The 26,800-nt window shown below is 40.8% G+C and overlaps 1 protein-coding gene across 2 annotated transcripts in view; it reads right to left on the reverse strand.

The window, feature by feature from the left end:
• ARHGEF10 (Rho guanine nucleotide exchange factor 10) overlaps positions 1-26,800 on the reverse strand; it is a 152,264-nt gene that overhangs the window by 65,598 nt on the left and 59,866 nt on the right. For both annotated transcript variants that reach the window (XM_073000724.2, XM_073000720.2), the window contains 8 exons: positions 22,694-22,800; positions 20,695-20,772; positions 20,332-20,511; positions 18,849-18,965; positions 17,821-17,913; positions 16,552-16,722; positions 14,783-14,928; positions 12,681-12,853 (listed from right to left, as the gene is read on the reverse strand). In XM_073000724.2, coding sequence (XP_072856825.2) covers positions 12,681-12,853; positions 14,783-14,928; positions 16,552-16,722; positions 17,821-17,913; positions 18,849-18,965; positions 20,332-20,511; positions 20,695-20,772; positions 22,694-22,800 — 1,065 coding nt within the window. The remainder of the gene's footprint in view (positions 1-12,680; positions 12,854-14,782; positions 14,929-16,551; positions 16,723-17,820; positions 17,914-18,848; positions 18,966-20,331; positions 20,512-20,694; positions 20,773-22,693; positions 22,801-26,800) is intronic.

The raw sequence follows: 26,800 nt of genomic DNA on the forward strand, positions 1-26,800 counted from the left end.
TAAGCAAAAGGAATTTTGGCCCCTGTCTCTGATTAACACAAATTCTTGGAACCTAAGCAATCAGGACACAATTTAGTCTATAAGACTTGTTATTAAAATTAAATTTATTTAATCCTTCAGATTAAAAAATGTATCCTAGTAACAAATTGAAAGAATGATATAGAGACCTTAAACTATTGCATGGATTGCTATTGTTTTATTTGTCTGTAATGTTTACAGTATTCACAAATTATCAAAGCCATCTGTCTGCACAAATGCCAATAAATTACTGTGTACTCTAAACTTCTTCCCTTTTCTTTCATTGTAATTGGAAAACCAACTTCCTTACAATCAAGGGAGAAGCCTAAATTTCCTTCCTTTTGTTTTCAAAAGGTGGTAATGTTGTCATTTATCCCTAAAAAAACCACTTGCCTCTATTTTCTCTATCATGCCAACTTTACAGCCTTTTGAATGCATTGTAAAAGCCTCTAATAAAGACCCGAGACAAAGATGCTATTCATGGTTCAAAATTGACTCCCTCACAAAAAGTTAAAAGGAATCCTCTTGGAATCTAATAGTATATTTTTAGAAGGAAAAGTAGAAATTGAATTCAGAAGGAAACTGTAGATTGCCACACTTATTTAAGAGCAGAATCACTAGATATCAAGATTCTCAAAGAAAACAGCTTTTATTGAAATTTAGTGATTTCTGATATGGCTCAGTTGGTTAGAATATATGGCTCTGGAAGAGTTTGAGTCCCCGTTGTCCCTTCCCAGAAAAGGGGACAGCAGGATTGACCACTCTGCCATTTGTGGAGCCCTCAGTAAACTGCATAGTCTCCCAATACAGTGGACCCTCGACTTACAGACGGCTCCACTTACAGACTTTTCGAGTTACAGACTTCTCTGGCCACAAAATTTAGGTTCAACTTGCAGCCAGAGAATCAACCTACAGACCAGAAAAAATCAAAATGGAACAAAAATGGAACAAAAACGGCCAGTTACGGGATTAATCAGTTTTCAATGCATTGTAGGTCAATGGAGACTCGACCTACAGACTTTTCGACCTGCAGCCACCATTCCAATACGGATTAATTCTGTAAGTAGAGGGTCCACTGTACTACCTTTGATAATTTTATACTTAGAACCTCCAGGAAGGGTTCCCATTATATTGGACCTGACTTGACTACACATCCTTTTTTGGAAAAACATCTGCAGATCTGAGGGCAGGGGTTTGAGTCACCACTCTGCATCTTGTGAAAGAGGCCAGCTAAATTGATCTGGTCAGTAGGTAGCTGATGATGTTCCACGTCCTTTTGCTTGTGGAACCTGACTGGGGCACGCTTTGCAGTCCCAGAGCACCACCAGGAGGAAGGACAACTAAATCACTTCTGAGTACCTAGAAAACCCCAGGAGGTTTGGATATATATTTCATCACAAGCCAGAATGGATTTGACAGCACACAATCAATTATTACAAATTAGATGCAGACAGATGTCAAGGGAAAATGATTTAAGTAAGAATGGACATTCAGTGCCATGACAATGAAAGTCATCAGGAGAAAAGTACCATCTTTCTTTACAGTTCTCCTGTTCTAAAACAAAACAAATACAACACTGTTTCTTCTGTGAAGATGTTATTTCCAGAAGGATAACAAAATTTGGGAAAAATTAGCTCAAGTTACTAGGGGGCATGGAACGAAGCTTCCATGCACCTTTTGTGTTCCCCCATGAAGAATTCCATGCTCAAACAAACTGTAGCTATATAGGGTCATGTTGTAGTACTTTCAGGGTAATCACATATCCAAATTTACAGAAGATCTGTCCAGTTCAAGTCCAGTTTAAACAAAAACTGTTATAGGGAGGGAGATCAAGAGCTCTGAAGTTGTCCGACAGCACCTCAACACCCGACTAAGGAGACACACAGGACACCTGGCCACAGGCTTCTTCACTATGGTGATGCCCACTGCATTTCTCTCTCTCTCTCTCTCTCTCTCTCTCTCTTGGCCACCCTAAATAGTATTACCTATAAGGGGCAACCAGCTGTGTGCTTTTTTTTATGGCTCCATTTCCACATAGTAATTATGTAACCCCACAGACACTGGGTGAAAGAATCCCTAATACTCTAAAGAGAAAGAATAATGCTCAAGGACCAATGAGCACACAATTAAAATTAAGTAGTATGAAATGACTTGTTGTCAAGATCTCATCACCACCTTCCCGTTTAGGAGATTTGACAACTAAGATTCAAGTGCTAAATGGAACAGCCACAATAGGAAGAGACGATTTGCCTAACAATATGCAATATTATTGAGATGAAACACCAAGTCAATTGTATGCTAGAAGGTGATGTCAATGGTGAATAATAGTGTGAAGGATGGTAAGGCAAGAAGTGACAAGGAAGATATGGTTCTTCCAAGGACAAGCATGTACAGTATGTCTCGATTCCACCTACTGAGCCATCTGCTTGTAGTCAAGCAACATGATGAAATGGGCATAAATTCAGGGATGTGAGGATATGGAAGCTAAAAGACATGTGGACATAGAAGACCACCAAGCAAGCACAGCTAACTTATGCTGTATAACAAAGTACGAATAATGCTGATGTGAAAATGATGCATCTGGCATGAACTGTAGAACAGGGAAGGAACATTCCTATTTGAATTTTCCATATTGTGAAGTAACTTAAGAGGACCGCTACTTCATTATATTGGGAAATTAAATATTTCCTCTGCTCCTCCTCCAAAGGCAGAGGAAGTAAAAATGTACACTTTATTAGGGCAGTGCTGATGTACTGTATCACTTTAAAAAAATAAAAGCTAAATTAAAAATCTCCTCCTGGAACCCGTCTACAGCTAAATCCATCACCAAATATCAGCTGGTGGAAGAGTCAACTGCAGGTAGGTTCCAGAAGGAAATTTTCGATTTTTCTTGTATTTTTTACACATGATGCAGTGCATTAGCGCTGCTCTAATACGGTAGAAAAATATTTACCATATTTTTCCATATATAAAAGGACACTTTTTCCTAAAATAGAGGAAAAAATGAGAGCCATTTTATACGTGGAAGGCAGCAGCAGGAGGCGGAGACTGAGACAAAGAAGCAGCTGCCTCTCCCTGTTGCCACCTCTGGATCACCACCTCCAGCAATCGTCTCCTTGCGATTGGGCGGCCGAGGCAGCAGTCAATGGGCAGCAGTGAGAGTCAAGCCTGGCTGCTTCTTTGCCTCAGTCTCCACCTCCTCCTGCTGCTGCCTCCGCCGCTGCTTGCAGGCTCAGCAATCGTGCAGCCCTTAGACTGCTGCTTTCCCCTTCCTTTTGCTAAGCCCCAGGTTTAGAAATTTTTCTAATTTGGGGTTAGAAAAGGGGGGGGGTTGTCTTATACATCAGGTCATCTCATAATCAGAAAAAGACGGTACTTCCTCTGTTCCCTACAGGAACAGAGGAAATGTTTAATTTCCCGATACTATGAAGTGGCTGTTTAGCCACTTTATGATATGGGAAACTGAAAGAGAAAGGCAAAATTGACAGCAGAAGACTTACTTCATTTCATTTCCAGTGATCACACGTGATGAGAACAAACCAAAATGGAGTGAGCCTATCTCGCACTAAAAAAGTAGAGGCTTCTGACAGAAACTCAGAAAGGTGCAGATAGGAACGCTCTACTTTGCTCCAGCAATTATGTCATGTGATCGCTTGGAAAAAAAGCAAACCAGCTCATCCCCGCAGCATAAATTCTGGTCTGATCTCACCCTTATTCTTATATGTATGCAAGGCACGCTTTAACATATTTGTTCCCACTTTCTAAACCATATGCATCACAGGCCAGTAACTATGGTGACCAACATGCAAAAACCTGCATATACAGTGGTGCCTCGCTTAACGAGCACCCCGGTTAATGACGAAATCGCATAGCGATCTGGTTTTTGCGATCGCAAAAGCAATCGCATTGTGATGTTTTAAATGGGAAAAAATCACTTTGCGATGATCGGTAAGCTGTTTCGCTTACCGATTTTTGCAGTGATGTTTTCCCAACAGCTGATTGGCGGTTCCAAAATGGCCGCCGGCTAAAAAACACGGCCACCCGCTGTGTTTTGGGACAGATTCCTCGCATACCGGGCAGCGAAAATGGCCGCCATATGGAGGATTTTCACTTAAAGATAAGTTTTTTGCCCATAGGAACGCATTGAAGGGGCTTCAGTGCACTCCTATGGGCTTTTAAAAATTGCTTAGCGATGTTTTCGGTTAGCGGCAATTTTTGCTGCACCAATTAATATCACTAAGCAAGGCACCACTGTACATTAACCACTCACACAAAGAGCAATAATTATAAATTAGCAGAACAAGTCACAACAATCACATATGAAGAGGGAAACTGTCCAAAATGCTATAAGTGTGAATAAAGGGCAGTATAAAAATGTAGTATCAAACAGCTGTTAGCTGCAGGCACAGTGAGTAGAGCATGGAAATGTTACTTTTTTTTTATGAGAGTTGTAATCCAATAATCAACTTTCCTGAGCTCTGATTGTGAGCCAGCACATTCTTCTGAATATACGATTTGCATATTTCTACTTCCATTCTGGTGTTGATGACCCACCTTTCTGAGCCCGAGAGACCAAACTGAAAAAAAACCCCAACAAACCAGCAACAGCGGAAGGGGGAATACCAGGCATGGAGGTGCCACCAAAGTCCACCCCAGATCCGCTTCCAGTTGGGCCAACCCCTGCCAGCACCAGCTGCTCCAGATTCTGGCCCACCACCTGTTGGCGCGCTAGCACTGTGGCTGCAGCCGCCTCCTCAGGTTTGGTTGATGGGGGTAGCAATCTAGCGACTTGTAATAATGGTTACATGTGCCATAGGTTTGCCATTGCTAGCCTAGGCAATAAATATATTTATGCAAGTATCCTGTTGTCAAGTCAATTCTGACTTAACAAGGACCCTTTCCAGGGTTTTCTAGGTAGAGAATACCCAAGTGGTTTATCATTCCTTTCTTCCGAGGGGGTGGTGGTGTTGGGACTGTGCAGCTTGCCCAAGGCCACACAGGCTAGCTCTTCTCCCAGGAGGAACAGCAGAAAATCAAAATCTGTATGTGTATAAACAGATTCTCCGATTATCCATGCCTCTCTCCTTGTTCCTTACTTATTGTATAAAGTGAGTTAGTTATACAAGAACACATCAATTGTTAACTTTATCTGCCTTCTTCAAACACACTATTTCTTGTAACAGCACTTCAAGTCTGTAAAAAGGCAAAGCAAAAATTCTTTAGAAGCTTAGCTAAAAGAAAGGAAAGCTTCAGTAGTGATATAAATGTTGATCTCCAACACTCTGATTCATTATTAATGCCAAAACCAGTGATAAAGCAAATGAGATGTATTTTTAGCTGCTCCACAAAGTTCCTGCACATTTCATTATGTAAGCGAAGCTCTTTACATATGTACCAAACACAACAATAGTCATTTCATTTGTCTTTCACCTTGGGTACCACAAGCACCATTGCTGTTTCCATGGCTACCTCTGAGAGCTCCCCGCCCCCATGACAACAGCTGAACAAACAAATTGGGTGATGGAGGATGAAACAACATCGAGTTGTGGTGTTTGTTTAGGATGGCTAAATCTCTTAAATCTGTAAAACACATTGTTTAATAGGACTAGATTATGAATTAGAAAGAAACATGGATGTGTTGTAGATCAAATTTAGAATGAGAAAACAGAGACTTAACTTGCATATGAAGCCCTACACTTTAATATATTTGTGAAAGGATTTAAATTAAGTCTCAATTTTGCTCAAATTGTATTTATTCCAGTTTCAGGGAGTTCAATAAAGTGGGTTGGGAATTAAAGACTCTTTCAAACACAGTAACTAAAGTGTAGTTTTTACATTAACCTGTTCTCTTCAATTAAAATGCTATTTACAACTCTTGGAATTCATGTTACAAAGTATGAAAATGCATCTGAATGAGATTACTCCCAAGTGCAACACATTTATTTATACACTATGAAAAAAAAGTGTAGGAGGAAGAGACTATTCACATAAAAGGAAAAGAAGAGTTTCAGACTAAAAACTGATTTTCACTTGATTCCCCTTTAAGGATAAGAGGATTTAAGAGATTAAATCATGTTCACAGCTAATTAGGACAGTATTAATGTTTCCTACAGAGTGCATAAAAAAAAGCAAAATTAAGCCAATTTCATCACCATAATTCTTCTTGTTCACCACTGGAATGCTGTGACATCATTCTATCTCACATTAGTTTGGCAAGACAAGTGTTAAATTGTACTACTGTTTTACTAAAATCATGCTACCACTAAGCCTTAAGTGTGCAATCAGCTTCCTTAAAAGCTGTTTAACCATAAAAAGCAACAATCCTCTCAACCATAAAGGATGATCCACAATGAAGGAATGAGTCTTTCATGTAGGGACCTTTAAAGGTTAATGCAAGGACACTATTCAGTACAGTTTTTGTTCTGAAATCAGACACACAGGAACACAGGAACCTGACTTACAAGGAGTCAGTCAACTGGTCTGTGTAGCCTAGTACTGTCAACAGCAAGCAGCTGTCTAAGGGTTCAGGTGGAACTCCTTCCTAGTCCTACCTGGAGAAGGCTGGGATTTGAACTTGGCACCTTCTGCACACAAACCACACACCCAACCACTGAACTATAAAACTCTTCAAACAAACAAAACTCTGCAAGCACATGTAGAAATATGTAGTTGGGTATGACTGAGACTGCAGTCATTCTCACTCCACTAGAATTCCACTGGATTTAGGCTCATATGTCTTATGTTAAGATACACATTTTAAAAATTAGGATACTGATAATATAAATAAATCCATCTAATATAAAACATCTGATCCCACATGAACCTGCTCTGTGCACTCCCAGCATCTAAAGTATGCAGGACAGGGCCTTCTGCTTGCTAGTAGGAAAACTAGGGACCTCCCTCCCTAGGAATGCCCACTGAGTGAGTGGTCTGCAGGGAATTTAGTGCAACATGACTATTAACATTCGTTAATCCATGAATTTATTGACTTATTAATGGGAAAAAAACACCTTTTTTCAAAGTGGGGAATTGCTCTCAGAATTTGAGGAGGTGATGTTTCTGGTCACTTTGGGCTGGCAACCAATATAGTGTTCATAGCTAATTTCTGCTTCAAATATTTGTAACCATATTTCTTGAAGCAGATGCAGAAAGAATTGAAAGAATGGAAAGCAAATCTTTAAAGAAATAAGGGAAATAACTGGATTAAATATTCAAATGTCCCCGACAATGGCCTTATTGAATATGGTTAAGGAGGATCAATTGCTGAAAGAATATAAGGATTTCATTGTAATAATGGTTATGGCAGCAAGATTAATATTTGCAAGAAATTGGAAAAATGATAACCAAATTAATTTAGAGGACTGGTATAGAGAATTATGGGATATGGCAATTAATGATAAACTGATATGTGATATGAAAATAAGAAGAGGTCTATAAAAATAATAATTTTAAGAAAACATGGAATGTATTCCTGGAATATATATTTCCGAAAGGGAAGGGGTATATGCCAAGGGAAGAAACCATGAATTTTTGGAGAGAAAATGGATTGAACAAAATTTTAAAGTATTATGAGTACTAGCCCTGAAGGTGAAGGTGACACTGGTGTATTATGTTACTGTATTTTATTGTGGTGTTAAGTTTATGTTGTTTATGTTTGATGTTTATTTAATAAAAATGTGTGACAAGTGTCTTAATATGCTGATTCTATTAGTGGGATCAAAGATCCTCAATTTTCTGAGGTAAAAATTGATAGAAAAGTGTGGGGTGATAGGAAGAGAGTGTCCCTATTCAGTAGAGATTACCGCATTTTTCAGTTTATAAGACTATACTTTTATCTAAAATCTTTAAACTAAAAATTGAGGGTCATCTTTTACATGGAAGTAAGCTGAGGAGAAAAAAAAACAAGTGGAGGGGTGTGATTGGGTTCAGCTCCTGCCGGGGGCGGCCCTTGACTATGTGCGGGAAAGATAGTCGGAGGCAGCTCTGTACTTTGAGCATTTCTCCTTTTATTATTAAACAAATTTAATTCAACAGTCTCAAACAGGTCCATTAAACTTAACTCTGGCAAAATATGATAACTTCTTACTTTGACATCTGGTGTTTTCAGGTCACTCCTTACAGAGGGGCCGGACCAAACTGCTCTTGATCTGTCATTGGGCTCAGTGGAGCCTGTGCCGTGCTGCTCACAGCATGGGTGTCTCGCCCAGTCCCCCTCACGCGGTTGATGGGGTAAAGAAGGACTGGGATGGATCACCCTCTTCCCCCCACGCTGATTGCGAGATACACCACCACCGTCCATTCTATGGGTTCCAACTCATCTACTCGCGCACGACAGTCCTTTGAATCTGGCAGTAACCCTCCTTCCAGCTGGAGGTTAGGGAAGTCTTTTAATAGTCCATGCAATTCTCCTGGCCCACAGCTCAGTTCTGTCTGTACCGCTCAGTCCTTCCTCTCCGGTTGTTCGCCACCTGTTACATTTCTGAATTCTCGCGCGCTACCCCCTCCTTTTATATCCTCCTCCCAAACAATTAGGTCAAGCTCCTCCCCCTTCTCCTCAGCCAGGAACACCTCCAACGACCCTTTCCATTCCTCCCTCTCCTGATCTATTTCAACCAATATTCCCTCTACGCAACCTTGACTTTCCTCCGGCTTCTGCTCTGTAGAGGATGGCACACTGGCCTCCTCTCCTTCACAAGGGGAAAGCAGGGATCAAAGTGATCCTGCAGGGCTTTGAACCCTGCTTTCCGCTCCACTTGCTAAGCCTTAGCAAAAAGAAAGCAGGGATCAAAGTGCTACAGGATTGCTTTGATCCCTGCTTTCCCCTCTGCTTGCCAAGTCCCATGGGGCTTAGCAAAAGGAAGGAGAAAGCAGGGATCAAAGCCATCCTGCAGCACTTTGATTCTTTTTACCCTACATTTGCTAAGCCCCACTTAGATTTCTTAATTTTGGGTTAGAAAAGTGGGGGGTGTCTTATACATCAGGGATTCTTATACATGGAAAAATACAGTACCTCAGAAATGCCCAAGATAATGAAAATCATTTTAAAGCAAAACATTCATTTCCAGAGCAGGGTCCCCTGAAATCGAATAGTTCTGAGGGAGAAGTTAATAAATCCCTTTATTCTGAGCATAGGGCCAATAAGAAATGCTTTTCCTGTGGGGAAGAGGGACATTTTTGGGGCTCAATGTGAAAATCCTAAAAACTGAAATTTCAGTCAGCCTAAAAATGGAAATTACAATCAGCTTAAAAAAGTATTTTGCCTTCAGCCATCTACAGTTGAAGTTGAGGCCCCTAACGGCTGCACTGTTGTTAAGGAAACAGACTTGGCAGAGAGCCTAGAGCTTCCCGAGGGCAGAGTGTTACAGTGTTATTTTATCCAGTGTGACCAAGACTTATAGCAAAGCTCTGGGGAGTATTAATAAACTAAGAGGTATGTATAGTGATGGTAAAATTAATAGTAAGTACCCTTAGTAAGGTAAGAGTAATGCAATATAATCCTTATTAATATAATATATCCTTAGTAATGTAAGTAATGTAAGAGGTTAATATTTGCATTCTTCCAGGTATTTTCATTTGTTTAGGAGGGCAAACCGTTAAGTTTCCCCTCTTGTTACAAACTTATTAAGGAGGGAGGGGTGTGGCATCTACCCAGGTCATGAATATTAATATACTATCTGCATGGACCAATGAGAGTGCTGGAGAGGCGGAGTCACAAGATATAAGAGTCTCTACAGGAAGAGGAGATTAGACTGGAGTTTTGAGAGATTGGAAGATTGGAATTTTGGAGCTGAAAGAGAGTTTTGGAAAGGCAGTAGAGAATAGAAAGAAAGGCTGTTTTGTTAAGAGTTAATGACATTGATTGTACCTTCATCACCTGTAACAATAAACAACTTCTATTTGGTTCTTTTTAAAATGACACATTGCCTGGACATAATGTTGACGCAATCCACTGGTGGCAACACACACCATGTAGCTTGAAACAACCAAGGGGCAAGCAGGAAGCAGATGCAGATGGTGGAAAGGAATGGATGCATTTAGACTGGATTTGGAAGCATGCCCAAGCCCCACCTTCTGCTGTCCATCCAGTTCAAATTTGTATTAGTGTCTTTTACCTACATTTCTACTCTAGAGGTGAATTAGAAATCTGTTGGATTAACATTTTAGTGCAAGATTGATTACTCAGTTTGCACTTGCTGAAAGTGAATGAACCCAAATGCTATCATTGCTTGCTAGAAATACATACAACCACACACACCTGACACAAGTGACAAAACAAAGCAAACAAAAGAAATGCTCATGGTTTCTTGAATCTATTTGAAAAATACGCACTCAGTTTAGTCAATGGGAAAATGCATAGAAGACTGTGACTACTTGAAAAATGTACATGGAAGTACATATGAAATTCCATATAGAAGAGGAAGAAGACTTAAAATCCAATGAAAATTCAAGTCAGAATGAGCTTGGCACTGGGAAAAAACAGGAAAATCTTAGTGAGATCAGGCTGGAACACCCTCCCCCATTCTAAGTCTTGACAGCTGAACGATATCTGCCCAAATGCTATTACTGCAAAGCTGCTGAAACCTTCAGATGGGCTCTGAAAGCATGACAAGACATGGCCAAAATTTGACTTCACAGTACTTGCAGTTATTTATTTTATGAAGTAATTTCTATTCCAGCCCTCTGATAGACTGCTGTTATTCAAGTACTACATATGCAAATTTTAATACAAGCAAAATAAAAACAGCATTCACATACTATTATTTCTTTCCTTCTTTCAAAAGCTTAGAGCCAGAATTTTTGAAAAGATTAGTAGCCAAAGCCTATTGTATCCCTGCGGTATTTCACATACCTAACTTAAAAGCAAATGGAATATAGAGTAGTAAAAATCAGCCAACACTGTGACTAGATTGCAAAAGGTGCTCTCTACACACAAAGATTAGGAATGACTAGGATTACTGATATAGAAAACAGATGATCAGTGAGATGATCAATGAAAAGACCCAGCCAATAAAACCTTCTCCACAAGTTGTTAATCACATATTAAGAGTACTTTTATTAAACCAGCAAACATTCATCCAAGACAAGGTTATCCTAGAGAAAGTAATCCTTAAGTACATAATACTTTTAAATGCAATTAGAAAGATTTCCCATCTCCCACTCTTAATTCAAGCTGGGGAAAACACAGAAAAGGACAAGTAAAATGCTGAAGTGGTTGGAGTAGCTTGCTTAGAAGGAGAGCTTTAAAGTGTGGCAAAAGTGGAAGAAAATCTATTTCAAGACAGTTACTAGTCAGGAGTCATTCAGGGCAACGGAACAGCTATTGTTATCATCATCATCATCTTAGAACTGCTGAGCTGGAAAGGACCCTATGGATCATGATGTCCAACTCCTGTCGACGAGGGGCCGTGGGGGAATCAAGCTCCCAACCTCCGGCTCTGCAGCCAGGGACCTAAGCCACTAAGCTTAGTAGTTTAAGTGTCAGTGGTCTGGTGCCATTCTGGTGCACCTCCATTTTGTCACTCATTTCCTGTCCCAGAAAAACAATCATTTATCCATATATCTGGCTGGACTTTAAGGACTGGGTGAGCTGCCTCAAAAGAAACAGTTGTTCTTATAACAGCGGGAAGACAACGCACCTCACAGAAAATGTTTGTTGGTTCCGTTTTGAAGAGAAAGATGCTGACTTTCCATAGTTTACTCCCAAAACGAGAACTGTAACAACCTATTCCAAACATGTGCTTAAGAAAGAAGGCAAGGCAAGCTCTGTCAGAAGACACAAGCATTCATTATCATGTGGATACATTCCTAAGCGAGCCTTATGCAGACAAACTGCTGGCGTGGTTCTTTCTGCTAATCCTGATTCATGGCTGCTCACTGGGGAGAAGGCAAAGCCTAGGAACCCCGTTCTGTATTGTGAATTACATGTGACTAGCAGCGCTAACATGGCGCAAAGCACTTTCTGCCAGTCTAGACAAACAACTAATTCAGACAAGATGCCTAGTCCAATACCACAAATATAAAATGCATCTGTGTTATGGCAGAGGGAAAGTCCTCAGGGATATATCTTGGGCCACTTGTCTCTTTATATACAGGAGATTACTGACGTAGAAAATATCATGTTCTCTTGCCAAAAAGGGAACATCTTTTCCCCACATTCCTTCTTCCCTATTCATTAGAGAAGAGATGAGCAGTATCTAAATAAATCTTAGGTCTCATCCATATTCTAATAACACCTTATTTCTGAGTTCAGGGGAACTGCTTGAGGACAGAGACCATCTGCCTAGTTTCTAGCTGTCTGACAACCATCAGGAAAACAGGGTGCAAACATGTATTTCTTTATAAAGCGTTACAGCACATGCAGGTTCAGTACTTTTCTGTGTGTCAAAAACAAATCTTAGAGGTTGCTTCACAATGATTCCTCGGAGATGTTTTGCTCAAGGGTCGCTGCCATTCTTGGTCTGGCGTTAAAGTACTTGTAATTTTCACACTACAGAATGTTTGATATATGTAAGATTGGGTCCAGAGAGAATCACAGTTTTAGCAACAGAGGTGAGAAATTCCTCTGTGTATCAATGACTGCATGGCCATGTCACGTTCTCATTAATAACTCAAACCCACAGTGAAAAAGTTGTCAGGAGAAACAGTTATTGCCTGAGACTTACTAGGCTTGGCGTTAACAACAATGTTCTCGGGAGAATGCTGGGAAGAGAATCTGCAGTTCTCGTCTTGACCTTCACTGCTTCCATACTCTATGACGTCTACATGCCCAAGGGGCACACTCCATTTTAATAAGTACCTTTGGCCTGTCACAATGCCGCCACTTTCATGGGCAGATCTGGAGGGAAGAAAAGTCACAAGAGAATATTTTACACTATGAAAGACATCATTTAATTGAGACAAATGCTTTCTACTCCATAAATAGCTCCACACTGTATACATTTCTTTAGGCAAATCATTAACCTGCTTGTAAGCCTCACTTAACTCAGTGGGGTTACAGCTGCAGAGGACTGCAGTTCTAATGTCTTATTTTTGTGTTCGGCATTCAATGACAAATAAAATCGAAGTGAACAGAAAATCATGGAAGCATTTGATTTTCTTTTAAAAGCTATTTCTAAAGATTTCACTATTTTAAGCTGCTTCTCTAACAAGGAAAGTGCTCCCACCCCTTCAGTTAAAGGACATCATACCATCATCCGACAGGAAAAGGCAATTTTGCAGCTAGACACAGCAATTTGACGAAATGCCGTGTATAACAATTCCAAGACTCTTGTTCCCAGATTGCCTTTATGCTTAGTCCTTTGTTTTTCAACATACATATAAAGTATTCCAAAATGAAACCGAAGACGGGGTGAGGAGAAATGTCTTTATGAAGAAGGGGAAAGCACAGAAGTTGAGATGGATAGGTAAGAAAAAGGTTGTTAAGGGAAGGAAAGGCACCAAAAGCAGCAAAACAGAAGCAAACTCAGAACAACCCCATCTCTTCATTTTTATTACAAAACACATAGCACGATCTCCACTGGTGACCTATGGTTGTTTTAACAAGAGCTTCAATAACCGTTGCTAACTTAAAGTTTGCTTTTTTTTCTGCTTGCATTTTAAATTAGCACACAAAGACAGGCCTGTTTACTTCAGAATGGTAAAGGCACATGTTGCCGTTGCCATAGAAATGCAGCTGAAGAGGGGTTTGCTGTGGCGAGAAAGAATTCCGTCTGCCCTACCTTTGCAGAGACAGGCCAACAACACCAGCCTGCCACCCTCTTCCCTCCCAGTTCCCAGCAGGCTGAGAAATTCCCTGATTGCTGGGATGTTGCATATGGTAAAGTGCCAACAATGGTAACGGGCTGGTCAGGAATTACTTGCTACAAGGAAGTCAGTTTCAGTACCAACACAGCATGGCCATGGGGTTGTGGTTTCTGGCAATCTCCAGAGGTCCAGGGAACTGCAGATACTCAGTCCTGGGTCTCTGAGGGCCCCACCTGCTCCTGTGATTCCCGTTCCATTTTGTTTTTGTTTTGTTTTTTAACAAAACAGTGTGGGTTTTCTTTTTAAACTGAAAAAGCCCTCTTTCGCCCTCTGTTGGTCTTTTTTTTTTTTTTAAGGTACATGCTAGGCATGGGGACGAATATAAAAACGAATCAGTATATTCAATGAATATCCCTGATTCGTCAGATATTCGTTGCTTCTTATTCTTGGGAATCCAGAGACCCGAACGAATATGAAGCAACAAATATAACCCTTTTATATTCGTCCCTCTGTTCTCTATCTGCTTATGCCCCCGCGGATCAGCTGTTCCTCAGAGGCATAAGCAGAGAGGGATTTTCCCTTCAGGCGGCTTGCTAAAGCCTGCCAGAAGGGAAACCCACCCCCAAGGCTGGGGGATGGCTTGAATCAGGCTTTCCCCCCTTTCTATCCCCAGTGGCACAGGAAGAGGGGAAAGGGATCAAAGCGATCCCCCAGCTCTGCTGGCTTTGCAGCATCACTTTGAGCTGAGGGGATCGTTTTGATCCCGTTCCCCTTCCTCCTATGCCACTGAGCATAGAAAGAAGGGGAATGCCCGACCAATGCCATTCCCTAGCCCACTACCTTTGCAAAGGCAGCAGAGCCAGGGGATCGCTTTGACCCCTTTGCCCCCTCTTATGCCACTGGGGGCAAACTCTACTTCACTGCCAAATGTGATGCTGCTGAAGACAAATCACATGGAATGCAGTTACTAAAAGTGAAAATTATCTTCCGCTAACTTGTCTCAGTATGATTGGAATCTTACCGGAGATTCACAGTAGCACACATTAGTACATCATTTAACATGAACAGTCGTCGCTCTTTGGTTTTGATGATTTCTCCTCTGTCATTGTAAACCGTTTCTAGCATATCATCTGTTCGTATGAGGTATCTGTTCCCACTGCTGAGTAACTGAAATGCGCACAAATTATGTTAGACAATTCATGATGCATAGCACTTCCACACCTGTGCTTTTATCATTTGAAAACCCTTATGAATCACTGCATAATATTTTTTAATATGTATACATAAGACTATTGAAGAAATTGCTTTATGATATTGAAACTGTAGCCTGAAATCCTGTTGCTTTGTTACACATGCAAAAGGTATATATGACATTCAATCACTTCTGACAATTAACTACCCCTTGCTAGAATTAAGTGTGTGCCAAGCCAACAGGCAAGCATTTCCTTGTGAATCCCAGCAGTTTGGAATTTGAGGCGACTGAATGTTACACCATTTACAATAATTCATTTTACAGTGGTGCCTTGACTTATGAACTTAATTGGTTCAGGAAGATGATCATAACTTGAAATGGTTGTAAGTCGAAGCACCATTTCCCATAGGAATGCATTAAAATTCAATTAATCCGTTCAAGCCGAAGGGAAAAAAAATCACCCCAAAAATAAATTAAATTAAATCACTGCAAGACTGGTGGGAAAGGCGATTAATCCCTTCCAGCCGAAGGGGGGGGGGAGAGAAAAGCAATCAACCGTGCAAGACCTGTTGCAAATGCAAAGAAAACAAAAACAATCAAGGATGCAAGACCTAATTCAAAGAAACCAAAAACCAATCAACCGTGCAAGACTCATTGCAAATGGAAACAAGACAAAGCAAAAAGCAATCAAGCAGATTGTGCAAGATTGAAAATGGGGGGGGACTAAAAGGCAAACAAACTCCCCAAGACTCGCTGGAAATGGGGAAAAATCCAAAAAACAAGGAAACTCCCCAGGACCCATCGGAAATGGGGAGGGATCCAAAAAGCAAGGAAACACCCCAAGACCCATCACAGCACAGAAACATAACCCTCCCCAGCTGAAACCATGATGCAAAAACACCCAGAACAGTTTTAAAAAAGCAGAAAACAGCTCCTTACCTTAACAGGCAGCTCCAAGCCTCTCTGCAAACACACACACACTCACACACACACACACACACAGATCACACACTCTCTAACTGCCGGGGTGAAAGAGCTACAAAGAAGCAGCCTTGTCGCCACCTACAGTTAGCAATTTGAATTTCCCGCCTTTTTTCCCCTGCCTTTTTCTGTTTGTAACTGGAAGCTCCGGTTGCAAGTAGAACCAAATTTTGCGGCCAGAGCTGGTCATAACTCGAAATGATCATAAGTAGGGACGTTCATAAGTTGAGGCACCACTGTACAAGAAAACAAGAATTCAGCCATAGACTAAATCCAACTTTATACCCGTTTGAAGCAAGGAAAACTTAATACAAAGGCATTTGTATATGTTTGGCACAGAGAACATTACGAACCACAAAATTCATCTGGCCAGTATAACCAGTGATCCTGCTTAATTAGCACAGGAGCAGCTGTCAAGAAAGAGTAACTTTTTCAAGCTCTGCCTTGGGTGCAGTTGAAGCCAACCAACTGCTCCCTCTAGTGCCATATTCGAGTGGCAGGGAGAGAACAGAAATTAAAAGCCCACATCCTCACTATGGAAAGTGAGGGTGGTTCTCATGGGTAATTTCTTTCCTCTATAACAGTAATCAGGAAGGAGGAAACGATGCTGTTCCTACCTTGTTCAGATAACGCTCATTCATGGCTTTTGCAATTTGTTTTATTTCGCAGCGCTGATCTGCGTCCCTTTTCCTCTCATTTAGTTTCTCTGCCAAGGTTTCAAGTTCTGTGAGAGCCATCTGTAGAGGCAGCCTGTCAGGGTGCCCTTTACTGGTGTTCTTTAACATATCCTTAAGAAATAAAAAAAATAATTTAAAAGAAAAGAAACTAGAATATCATGTTTTGATCTCAGCCTAATTCAGGTTTTCTTGATCACAGCATACCTAGGAAGTCATCTCAACCTATCTGTATCCTCATCATCTCAAAAATCCATCCATGTCATCTATTTAACATGACTATGTCAAGAAGGGTACATAACTCTTGGTAACCTTTGCCGAAGTCCTCAATCTTGATAATAAAGTGATCAGTCCATGTGATCTTGATATTTCAATATTGCCATCATTCACAGGAATATGAACAGACACATCAAGGGTGGATAAACTGTATGCCATTAGGCTGGACTACAACTCCCAGCATTCGTCATCAAAGGCTATGATGGCTAGGTTTGATGGACACTGCAGGCCAACTGAATCTTCAGGGCCAATCTGTCCACTTAACTGTACCCTGTGTGCCCACTTCTCAACATAGTTACTTGATGGGGAATTGTCTACCAAACTAACAGAGACAGGAGTCCTCTCAGAGAACTTGTATACATAAAGTCTGATAAACCTTTCATTAAGGTCTTCATGTTATATACAGTAGTTTGAATACCATGTCATAGACATATTGTTTATCATTCTTAAAAAACATACTCCACACTCCGTTGTTGTTGTTGTTGTTGTTTTCAATTTTTCTGGGGAAAAAAATCAAAATAATTCTGTGTTTTTTTCCCTCAGTTTTTCCAGGAGTTTTTCCAGGTCTTCCAATCTCTAGACAAGGTACTAAAGTGTTTATGAATTCTTATTCACATACTTTTTGGGGAAAAGTCATTTACTTATAAGGTGAAAACATGGTCTGATCTGAACACTGCTTAAACTTTAAGAGCATTTGCTTCTGTCCAGAAATTGCTTGTCACGTTACACTTTGGAAAGAATGCCTTTTATTCCCCATTTGGCATTACCCAGTGAAATGATGACTGGTCACTGAGAATCAAAGAAACATTATCTCAGAGCTACTGCAAACTCAGTGCTACCTGAATGCATTAGCCTTCTAATTTGGGAAAGAAGAACCAAAAAATAAGACAATGGTAAACATGGCACAAAGTCCCTATTATTGATAATGTGACTTGCCTGTAACAGGAGGATGAACTGAGGAAAACGTTGTATGGGTTTCATCATTAAGCCATAGAGTGTAATTCTGTCAGGACTAGATTCTTGGCATTGCTGTAATGACAATATTTCAAGTTTTTCTTCAGATCAACTCCATTAACTTTTTCAAAAGGATCAGGGGTGAAGTCTGGGCAATGCAAAGCACACCTTGTCCAAAGTATGTACAAAAATGCTAGCTAATGGCAACAACCGAATGACTACAAAGAAAACATTAACAAAAAAATCAAGGAGGCGTATCATATACTATCAGTAAATAAGGAGATGCTATACTTAATCCTTAGCATGCTTTCAAAATATACTTAATAGAGTGGGGCGCTAACTACCAGTTTGTTTATTGGCCAAACAGGTGTTTGGTACTTCAAAGGCCCTCTTCCTCTGGCAGGGTGCCCACTCAGGAGGCAGTGCCCGGAGAAGGCAGGGCAGGGAAGCCAGGATGCTGCCTCTGAGTGGGCGCCCACTGGAGGAAGAGGGGCTTTGAAGTACTAAGCACCTGCATGACCACTAAACAACCCGGCACAAACAGTCAAACCAGCGGTTTATGCCCATCCCTAAGACTTAAGCTCTGGCATACATCAAAACACACACTCAGACACAAACACACACCACCAACAACAGATAATGGAAATACAAGGACATGCAAGTAATATTTGCAAAGTAATGTTTAACTTATTTATATTTAAACAATCACATTGTACTCTCAAGCCCTGAAAAAATTAGGTGGACCCTAAATCAGTGGGTGCCCAGAAGACAAGTCTTTATACTTAAAAACCTGAACTAAACATGGATTTTTCACCTTCTATCAAATAATGGTCCTCCAATAGGATGGAACTCCCATGTTCAGGCAAAGCAGCCCTGAGAGCCCGTTAAACTGAGCCACGCACAGGATTCAGAGTGAGGCCATCAGACTAATCTACCCAGAGTGAGATTCTCTGCTGAAGAACCCCATTTTCCCACAGTTGGTAAGGAATTTAAAATATAGATGCACTCACCTTCAAAAACTCAAGAAAAGCAGGTTTTGTGGCACATGTTTTCTTGAGAATCCCCACCGCAGTGCTGAAATTGTTTACATACTCACTGTAAGCATCAAGCACCATAGATTTTGAAAACTGAAACGCACAACAATAACAAAATTATACAATTTTCTAGATCCTATGCAGGAGTTACAGTTCAGTGTACTAGTTTACTTTTTAACAGGTTATTAAGGATGAATATTTCAACAGAATTCATACTTTTTGTTAAAAATAAGAAAACTGGTTCTTCTAGGGATTTTGCAAAAGGAATAAACTTGAAACATGAATTACACATCATATTCTCAGTCACATTTCTCTGGGAAAAAGGCTCTCTCCAGTTTAGCATTTGCCCTTAAAATAATGTTATCAAATCTAAGAGTAAACCACAGTGGTCAAAATCCTGTTGCTTAGCAGAGTAATTTTCACTACCATAAGCCCACTGATTTAATGGGGATTTAGTGAGTCAACTTTTCTGTAGGGTCCATTTGAATTAACTGGAATTTGCTTTAGCATAGTGAGTCATAATTAGAGTAGGCTCATTTGAATCAATGGAACAGATGGAGAATTTGTCTCCCTAAATCCCCATTTATTCAATGGGTCTACTCTAATGAAATTTACTACAATGAAGCAAAAAGGTTTAGACCAATCATTCTCAACCTTTTTTTTTTTGCCATTGCCATAAACACAATATGGAAGAAATATAGGCTGAATCAGGATTGTACAAGTCACAAGGCCCCCTTTAAATATGCCTGTGCCCCCCAAGGGGCCATATGGCCCCACTGAGAATGGCTGGCCTAGATGAAACACTGTTTCACAGAAACATGTGAGATGCAAGTGTAATAAAATACAAAACTCTGTTTCAGTTAAGGTGAGCATTATAGCCCTGTGAGTTTATAATCCTTGCTCCGGAAGAACTCATTATCTCCCACACCCCAGTTACTTGCAGCAGCAATTCTGATAGTAAACAAGCCTTCCTGGGTGCATCTCAGCTTCCATTCAGGGAAGTAACATGGATCCAGATTAATACAGTTTTCTCAAAGTGCCTGTGTTCTGTGCAAGCACTTGGAGAAAATTATAGTTCCTGGAACACAGTAGCTGCATCCCAACAGGTGCTATGGGGGGGGGATGAGAAACCACCTAACAATCCCCACCCATTGACTCTTGCCACTGGCAGGCAATGGAGAAGGAGATGGCAAACTACTTGGGGGAGGGGTGCCAGGAAAATGAGGACAAAACATCAGAATACATTTGGTATTCTCTAGGCAAAATATGGGAGCAAAATGTTACAGCTCTACTGCACTCCCAACCTCTCCGTGAGTGCAACAGAAGGCTGACTTGAGCTTGGAAGGTAGCCACTTCCTGATTCAGGGCAGTGTGGGGATATGGCTCCGTCAGTTCTAAATTTGACCAGAAAGGAATGGGTCCAGCCTTAGCACCTTAATAACTATGACTGTTTACGTACCGATGCAACAAAAACATCTCCAATCATTTCCACAGAATCCCATTCGGACACACGACTGGCCAGTGCGATTTGGAACATTGAATGACACTGGAGAATTTCCTTAATTCGATAAAAGACCATCTTTAGTTTTCTCTCACTCAACAGTTTGGGCTCCGTCTCTGAAAGAGGCTTCTCATATTGCTGAAATTAAACACAAGGAAGAATGATCAACTGAATAATCACTGTACTGTACTGTTATGTTCAAATTCATTTCTTCATTATACAAAAATACATTAGTAGCAGTGATTCACATGTGATACATCTTCATCTTTTTCAATGACACATTATCCATTAGTTTTCGGGTTTTTTTAAAGCATTGGTTACCTCTAGAATCCTTTTGAGTGCATCCACATAGTTTTTCTCACTGTCAACCACAGCTCCTAAAATATATCTTCTCACCACCTGTTAAATTTCAAAAAAATACATGTAAAAATCACACTCTGAGAACCTGTGATAAAACAGTATTCTCTATGCTCCTCACATTCTGCCTCAGAGAGGACTTATTACAGCGAATTTCAAATGCAGGGTTCACAGGGTGAACCCAGTTAGAACAAACCACTGGTAAGGGAGGAAGGGCTTTAGCTTTGTCAAGGACAGAGACACAGAAGAGCCAATGCATAGCAGATTGTGGCCTCTCTCCTGGTCTTTCCAGCACATTTAAGAGAGGTGGTGTTACATCTGAACATGGAAATCACTGAATGCAATCTCTATAGAACATCTACCTTATGTGTAACTTCCAACATAGTTTCAAACAAATGTTGAAACCAGGTATTCATTTATCCTTGTTCATACAGTGGTGCCTTGCTTAGCAATGTTAATACATGCAGAAAAAAATCGCTGCTAAGAGATAACATCGCTAAGCAAAAAAAAAAAAAAAAAGCCCATAGAAACGCATTAAAACGCAATTAATGCGTTCCTATGGGCTTAAAACTCACCTTTGAGCGAAGATCCTCCATAGCGCCGCCATTTTCGGTGCCTCTAAAGCGAGGAATCCGTGCCTGAAACAGCGGGCGGCCATTTTGTTTACCCGGCGGACATTTTGAAACCGCCGAAAATGGGGGCTTTGTGATGATCGCTTCCCTGCGATCATCGCAAAGCGAAATTTCCCCATAGGGAACATCGCAAAGCGATTGCTTTTGCGATCGCAAAAACAGCGTCGCTAAGCGATTTCATCGCTATACGGAGCGATCACTATGTGAGGCACCACTGTATTTTGTGAAGGAGAAGGAAAACACAACCTGTGTTGTTCCTGACCATACCCTAAAGGCAGCTTTAACAGAATATTGATTGGGTTTAGGAGAAATGAGCAGGAGATCTGGAATGAATCTAGGAAGAACTCTCTCATTCAACAAACAACATTGTCATTGACGTTTGTTTTTCTCAGTCTGACTTCTGATTGTGACATCATCTCCCACTGAGAGTGTGCATCATGATTTGTCTCCTCTCTCTGGGTGCATGTGAACAGCTTTAACTTTTGAGTAGACAGAACATCCTAATATGGCTCTGCTTCACTAGCTCACCTCCTGGTTACTGGTATTTAGTACACAAAGCTGAAGCCAGAACTCTTACAGATTGTTGGTACAGATGTTGTAAAAACAGCAGCAGCAGCAGCAGCAACAACAACCAATATTTCCTCAAGCTCCTCGGAATTTTTAAAAAGGTTTACTTTTTATAAAAGCAGCAAATACGACAATTTTCTTTTTTTTCTATTTTTGGCAAATGCCTTATTCAGTTCTCTACAGCTATGGCTGATGCCTTAGCAGGTCATCCAGTGGATTACATTGAGTTCACTAGTTTGATCAGCTTTTTTCTGCGTACCACGACAAATCCCCATGGGAAATAACTTGGCTGTGTGATTATTATAGGATTATTTTCATTTCAGAAAGCAATGTTGGTTCACCGAAGTTCATTCTGAGTTAGATATCATCCCAAGAGCCAAAATGATTAAGCGTTTCTCGCCTAAGCGAGCAATGAAACACAAGATAAATAAAACTCAAGATCCTATTATGCCACCGTGTGGTAAGCAGCTGCAAGCACAGCTTTGAAGCAGTGCCCAAGATAGCAAACCCTCACAGAGAAAAAGTGTATAAAGAGCAGAACATGGAAAAGTTACTTTTTTGGACTACAATCTCCTGAATTCCTAGTAATGGGCAACAACATCCAGAATCCCCAGCATGGGATAACTTACTTACAGAACAAATTTCAATTTTGGTTTAATGTGCAAGTCAGCGAAGTTCTAGAGCGTTTAACAAATGAACCCTAACTACACAAACAAGAAGATTTTGTGTTAGATTTCAGCAGGATCCAATACACAAACACAAACCTGTTGCTGTGATAATCCCTCAGGCATAGGAGTCATTATGGCCTCTGGGTGCATACAGTCTACGTCAATAAACAGCTCCTCTTCTTCCAGACTGGTGGACCGGTGATCTAGAAATAATTCATCACACTCCTATTTTAACACACATATATGTTATAGAAGCAGGCAATAAAACGACTGCTCCTTGGATGAGTATCTCTGTACATACCAAGCCCCGTGTTCATTTTTATCTATGTCGATTTTTGTTGCTGCGAAAAGGATGATGAACATTTAGGCAGCAGGTTTTGAACAATGAACCTTTCTTCTGAATTGCATCCTCATGAAGAAAGCTGAAGCTCAGAAAGCTGCTGGAGATTTGGGATGCAAACTCACTACAGCTGGGACCTTCCTCCAAAAGAAAACTTCCAATGAACCTATACTATCATTAAGTAAAACTGCAGCAACAGAAATTAATAGAACCAGACGTGAAGCAGCTTTTAATGCCGTGTGTACCAAACAGAGGAGCGCGTGGTAACATCAAAAGGCTGAAGAATGTCCTTAGATGCACCCATGCAAAGCTAAAGGCAATGCTCCTTGCGGTCTTGCATGCTGCTGCTGCCTTCTCCATATGAGAAAAGCAAGCACTGGAGAAACAGTTTCCCGTTATATAAATATCATGGCATCGTACTGCAAGTCAGCTAATATGGTGAAAAGCTGGCAATTTAGGCTATACGTAAGGCTACTCCACACATTACGGATTGAGGACAGAGTTCATAGTTTCCATAAAAAACAATGCCAGCAAGTTGGCATGTACCAGATGGTACAGCTAGTTGTCGTGGTGTCTGGGAGATTCCTGCAACAGTACGCCCAAATATAGTTTCTCCAAGCCCTACTTCATCCCCAGATTAAATGGTTATAATTGCAGGAGAAACAGGCACAGGGAGGTTATATTTATATGGAAACAATCAGACTTAGACAGGAAGGAGAGATGAACAATTCAAGCATGTTCAGGAATGAACCGTTTTATTAGGAAACAAACATTATGCTAAAACAATTGGGTGAAGAGGTACAGAAATGAAAAGAAAGAGTACTAAAATAGCTTGAATTGACATTCTTTTGATAGCTCTAAAGATGATGGGAAAAGGAGGAATGTGACGCTGTTCAGAGAGAGGAGGTCAGCAAGCACCAAGTACATAAGCAAATCCATTCAGAGTTATAACTATATTAATGAGCCAGGTGGGAAAAAAAGCAGTGGCTTAAAAAGGGGGGCTGCTGGAGTATTGATATGGCCTCTCCAAGGGTTTGCTTAGAGTCGAGGGGAAAGACGCTTGCTGTCTTCAGTGGGTGCTGTGGACAAGGGGACTGGGCTTGGTACCAAAGTCCTGGAGTTCCTTCCCTGGTGAGGGCCTGGGGTCCAAAGGGAGCCCTCTCAATTCCCTTCACTAGCCTTACGAGGGAGAAAGAACGAGGAGGGCAATGAATCACTGTGTTTACAGGCAAGGCTTGCCCATTTCAACCTGCTTGGTCCCATCAGGAGCCTCAGAATCCTTAGGATGCCGCTACTTGCACCTAGCAGCATTATTCTCTTAAATGCAGACGTCTGCCTGAGGAGAGGCTTTTCCTAAACAGTGGGTTTTCTGTGTCTCTCCTGTCCAGCAGAAAGCTGCTGTGGAGGCGAGGGTGCCCTCAGATCATGGGCTCCTGGTAAAGAACAGTGTGCCTCTTTTGTTTACTAATAATTGGGTTTGCTGAAATACCTTGTGGTTCTTTTTTTTTAAAATTCCATTCTCCTCCACTCTTTTTTGCTGTAATTATGAGGTGAATTTAAGTCTTAGGAAAGGGACGTGGTGGCGCTGTGGGCTAAACCGCAGAAGCCTGTGCTGCAGGGTCAGAAGACCAAGCAGTCATAAGATCGAATCCACATGACGGAGTGAGCTCCTGTCGCTTGTCCCAGCTCCCGCCAACCTAGCGGTTCGAAAGCATGCAAATATGAGTAGATAAATAGGGACCACTTTGGTGGGAAGGTAACAGCGTTCCGTGTCTAAGTCGCACTGGCCATGTGACCATGGAAGATTGTCTTCGGACAAAACGCTGGCTCTATGGCTTGGAAACGGGGATGAGCACCGTCCCCTAGAGTCGAACACGACTGGACAAAAATTGTCAAGGGGAACCTTTACCTTTACCTTACTAGGTCTTTTAATACAATCAATACAGTGAACAGCTTACTGTAGTTATGTTGGTATTACAGGTACTAGATATTGTTTACTAATGTATTACTAATCTCGTTGACATGCTTGATATATTTTCAATGAATTATAATTTACTTATTACTGCTATACTGCATGGTAGGGGTGGGCCGCATGTGGCTTCCAGGCTCCAGCATCCCTAACTCTTGAGCCCCTCCACATCCCCAAAAGATATGTGTGTATATATATTTTTTCCTGGGAGAGAACCGCTCAAAAAAGCCCCCGGGATGGGTGGTGGGAATTCTGAGGGCTCCCAGAACCGTCAATATCCTTTTTGCTACCAGAAGGCACGTGTGGGCTTCTTCTGGTTTTGTTTTTCTTTAAACCTTTTTTAGTACAACTGGTCTGTGAACAAAACCCCATGGTAGCAACCTTTAGAGTCTGTAACTACTAACTTAAAACTTTTTGTGATAATTTTAAACGTTAAATATATTAACCTTTCTGGCAATATCCCCCTTTAGCCCTCCTCCCTGGGAAAGTGGCCCACAGGCTACTGGCTGAAAAATGGTGCTTGGGCCCTTTGAGATCACCCATGCCTGTTGTAATGTATTCTAACGACAGCTATTGTGGTTGTGCTGAGACCCACTCTGATCACAATATATTGTAGAAAATATGGCACATATATGGCACTACGTATGGTAGACACAGATAAGCTATGCATCTCCCCTGAATCTGTTACTAAACCAAATAGAAAATAATAGAAATGGATTTTTTTTAAAAAAAATCCAAAAGTATTGTTTAAAGGGGAGGGTAGAAGTCTAGATTCACATAACTAAAGATCAGCAAGGATGACCTGAAGCTTTCTTCTCCAAACTCTCCACAAACATCTGCTTGGGTAGTCCCTCCTGGACTGCCTGAAATATGGAGGTAAGGTGCAAAATGATACATTTCCCCAAAAATAAGACCTAACCTGAAAATAAGTCCTAGGATGTTCGTAATATACCCCCAAAATAAGCCCCAGTTAAGTGAAACCTCACCCTCCACCATTGGGCAGCAACCAGCAGAAGATGACATGATTGTATTTGAATAAATGTAGATAGTTTAATAATATAATAATAATAATTTATTGTCATTGTAAGTATATACACATACAACGAAATTCACAGACACCCAGAGACCAGACACATGCACACACATAAAATTCCCAAACACTCCCCACCCACTAAAAGTCCCCCACTAAAAATACAAACATCTACACCGCAGGCCAAGTAACACAGTCCAACTAATTATTCACTACTGGTGGTCTTTAAGCTCATTATTAATTGCAATTATAGCTCTGGGATAAAAACTATTCAGAAAACGTGTGGTCCGAGTCTTAATTGTTCTATATCTTCTGCCAGATGGTAACAGTTCAAAAAAGTTATAAGCAGGATGGGAAGAGTCTCTCAGGATGCTATGTGATTTCCTTAGACAGCGGGATGTGAAGATGTCATCCAGGGTTGGTAGCTGGAGCCTGATGATATTCTGGGCAATTTTAATGGTTCCCTGTAGAGCTTTTTTGTCCGCTACAGAGCTACTCTCAAACCATGCCAGAATGCCATAGGTTAGGACACTCTCAATGGTGCTACGATAGTATGACAGAAGTAAATGCTGAGATAAATTTAACTTGCCAAGCATTCTCAGGAAATACAGCCTCTTCTGTGCCTTCTTCATTAGCATGTTGGCATTTATAGTCCATGAGAGGTCCTCTGAGATGTAAGTACCCAGAAATTTAAAACTACCAACTCTCTCCACTTCCTCACCGTTTATGTACAGTGGTAAATGTACATTTCTCTTCCTCCTAAAATCAATTATGAGTTCTTTAGTTTTTTTTATGTTAAGTGTGAGATGATTTTCTTTGCACCAAATTATCAACCTTTGTACTTCCTTTCTATAAGCAGACTCA

This window comes from Pogona vitticeps, chromosome 1 (genome assembly GCF_051106095.1).
Source record: "Pogona vitticeps strain Pit_001003342236 chromosome 1, PviZW2.1, whole genome shotgun sequence".
Taxonomy (NCBI): Eukaryota; Metazoa; Chordata; class Lepidosauria; order Squamata; family Agamidae; genus Pogona; species Pogona vitticeps.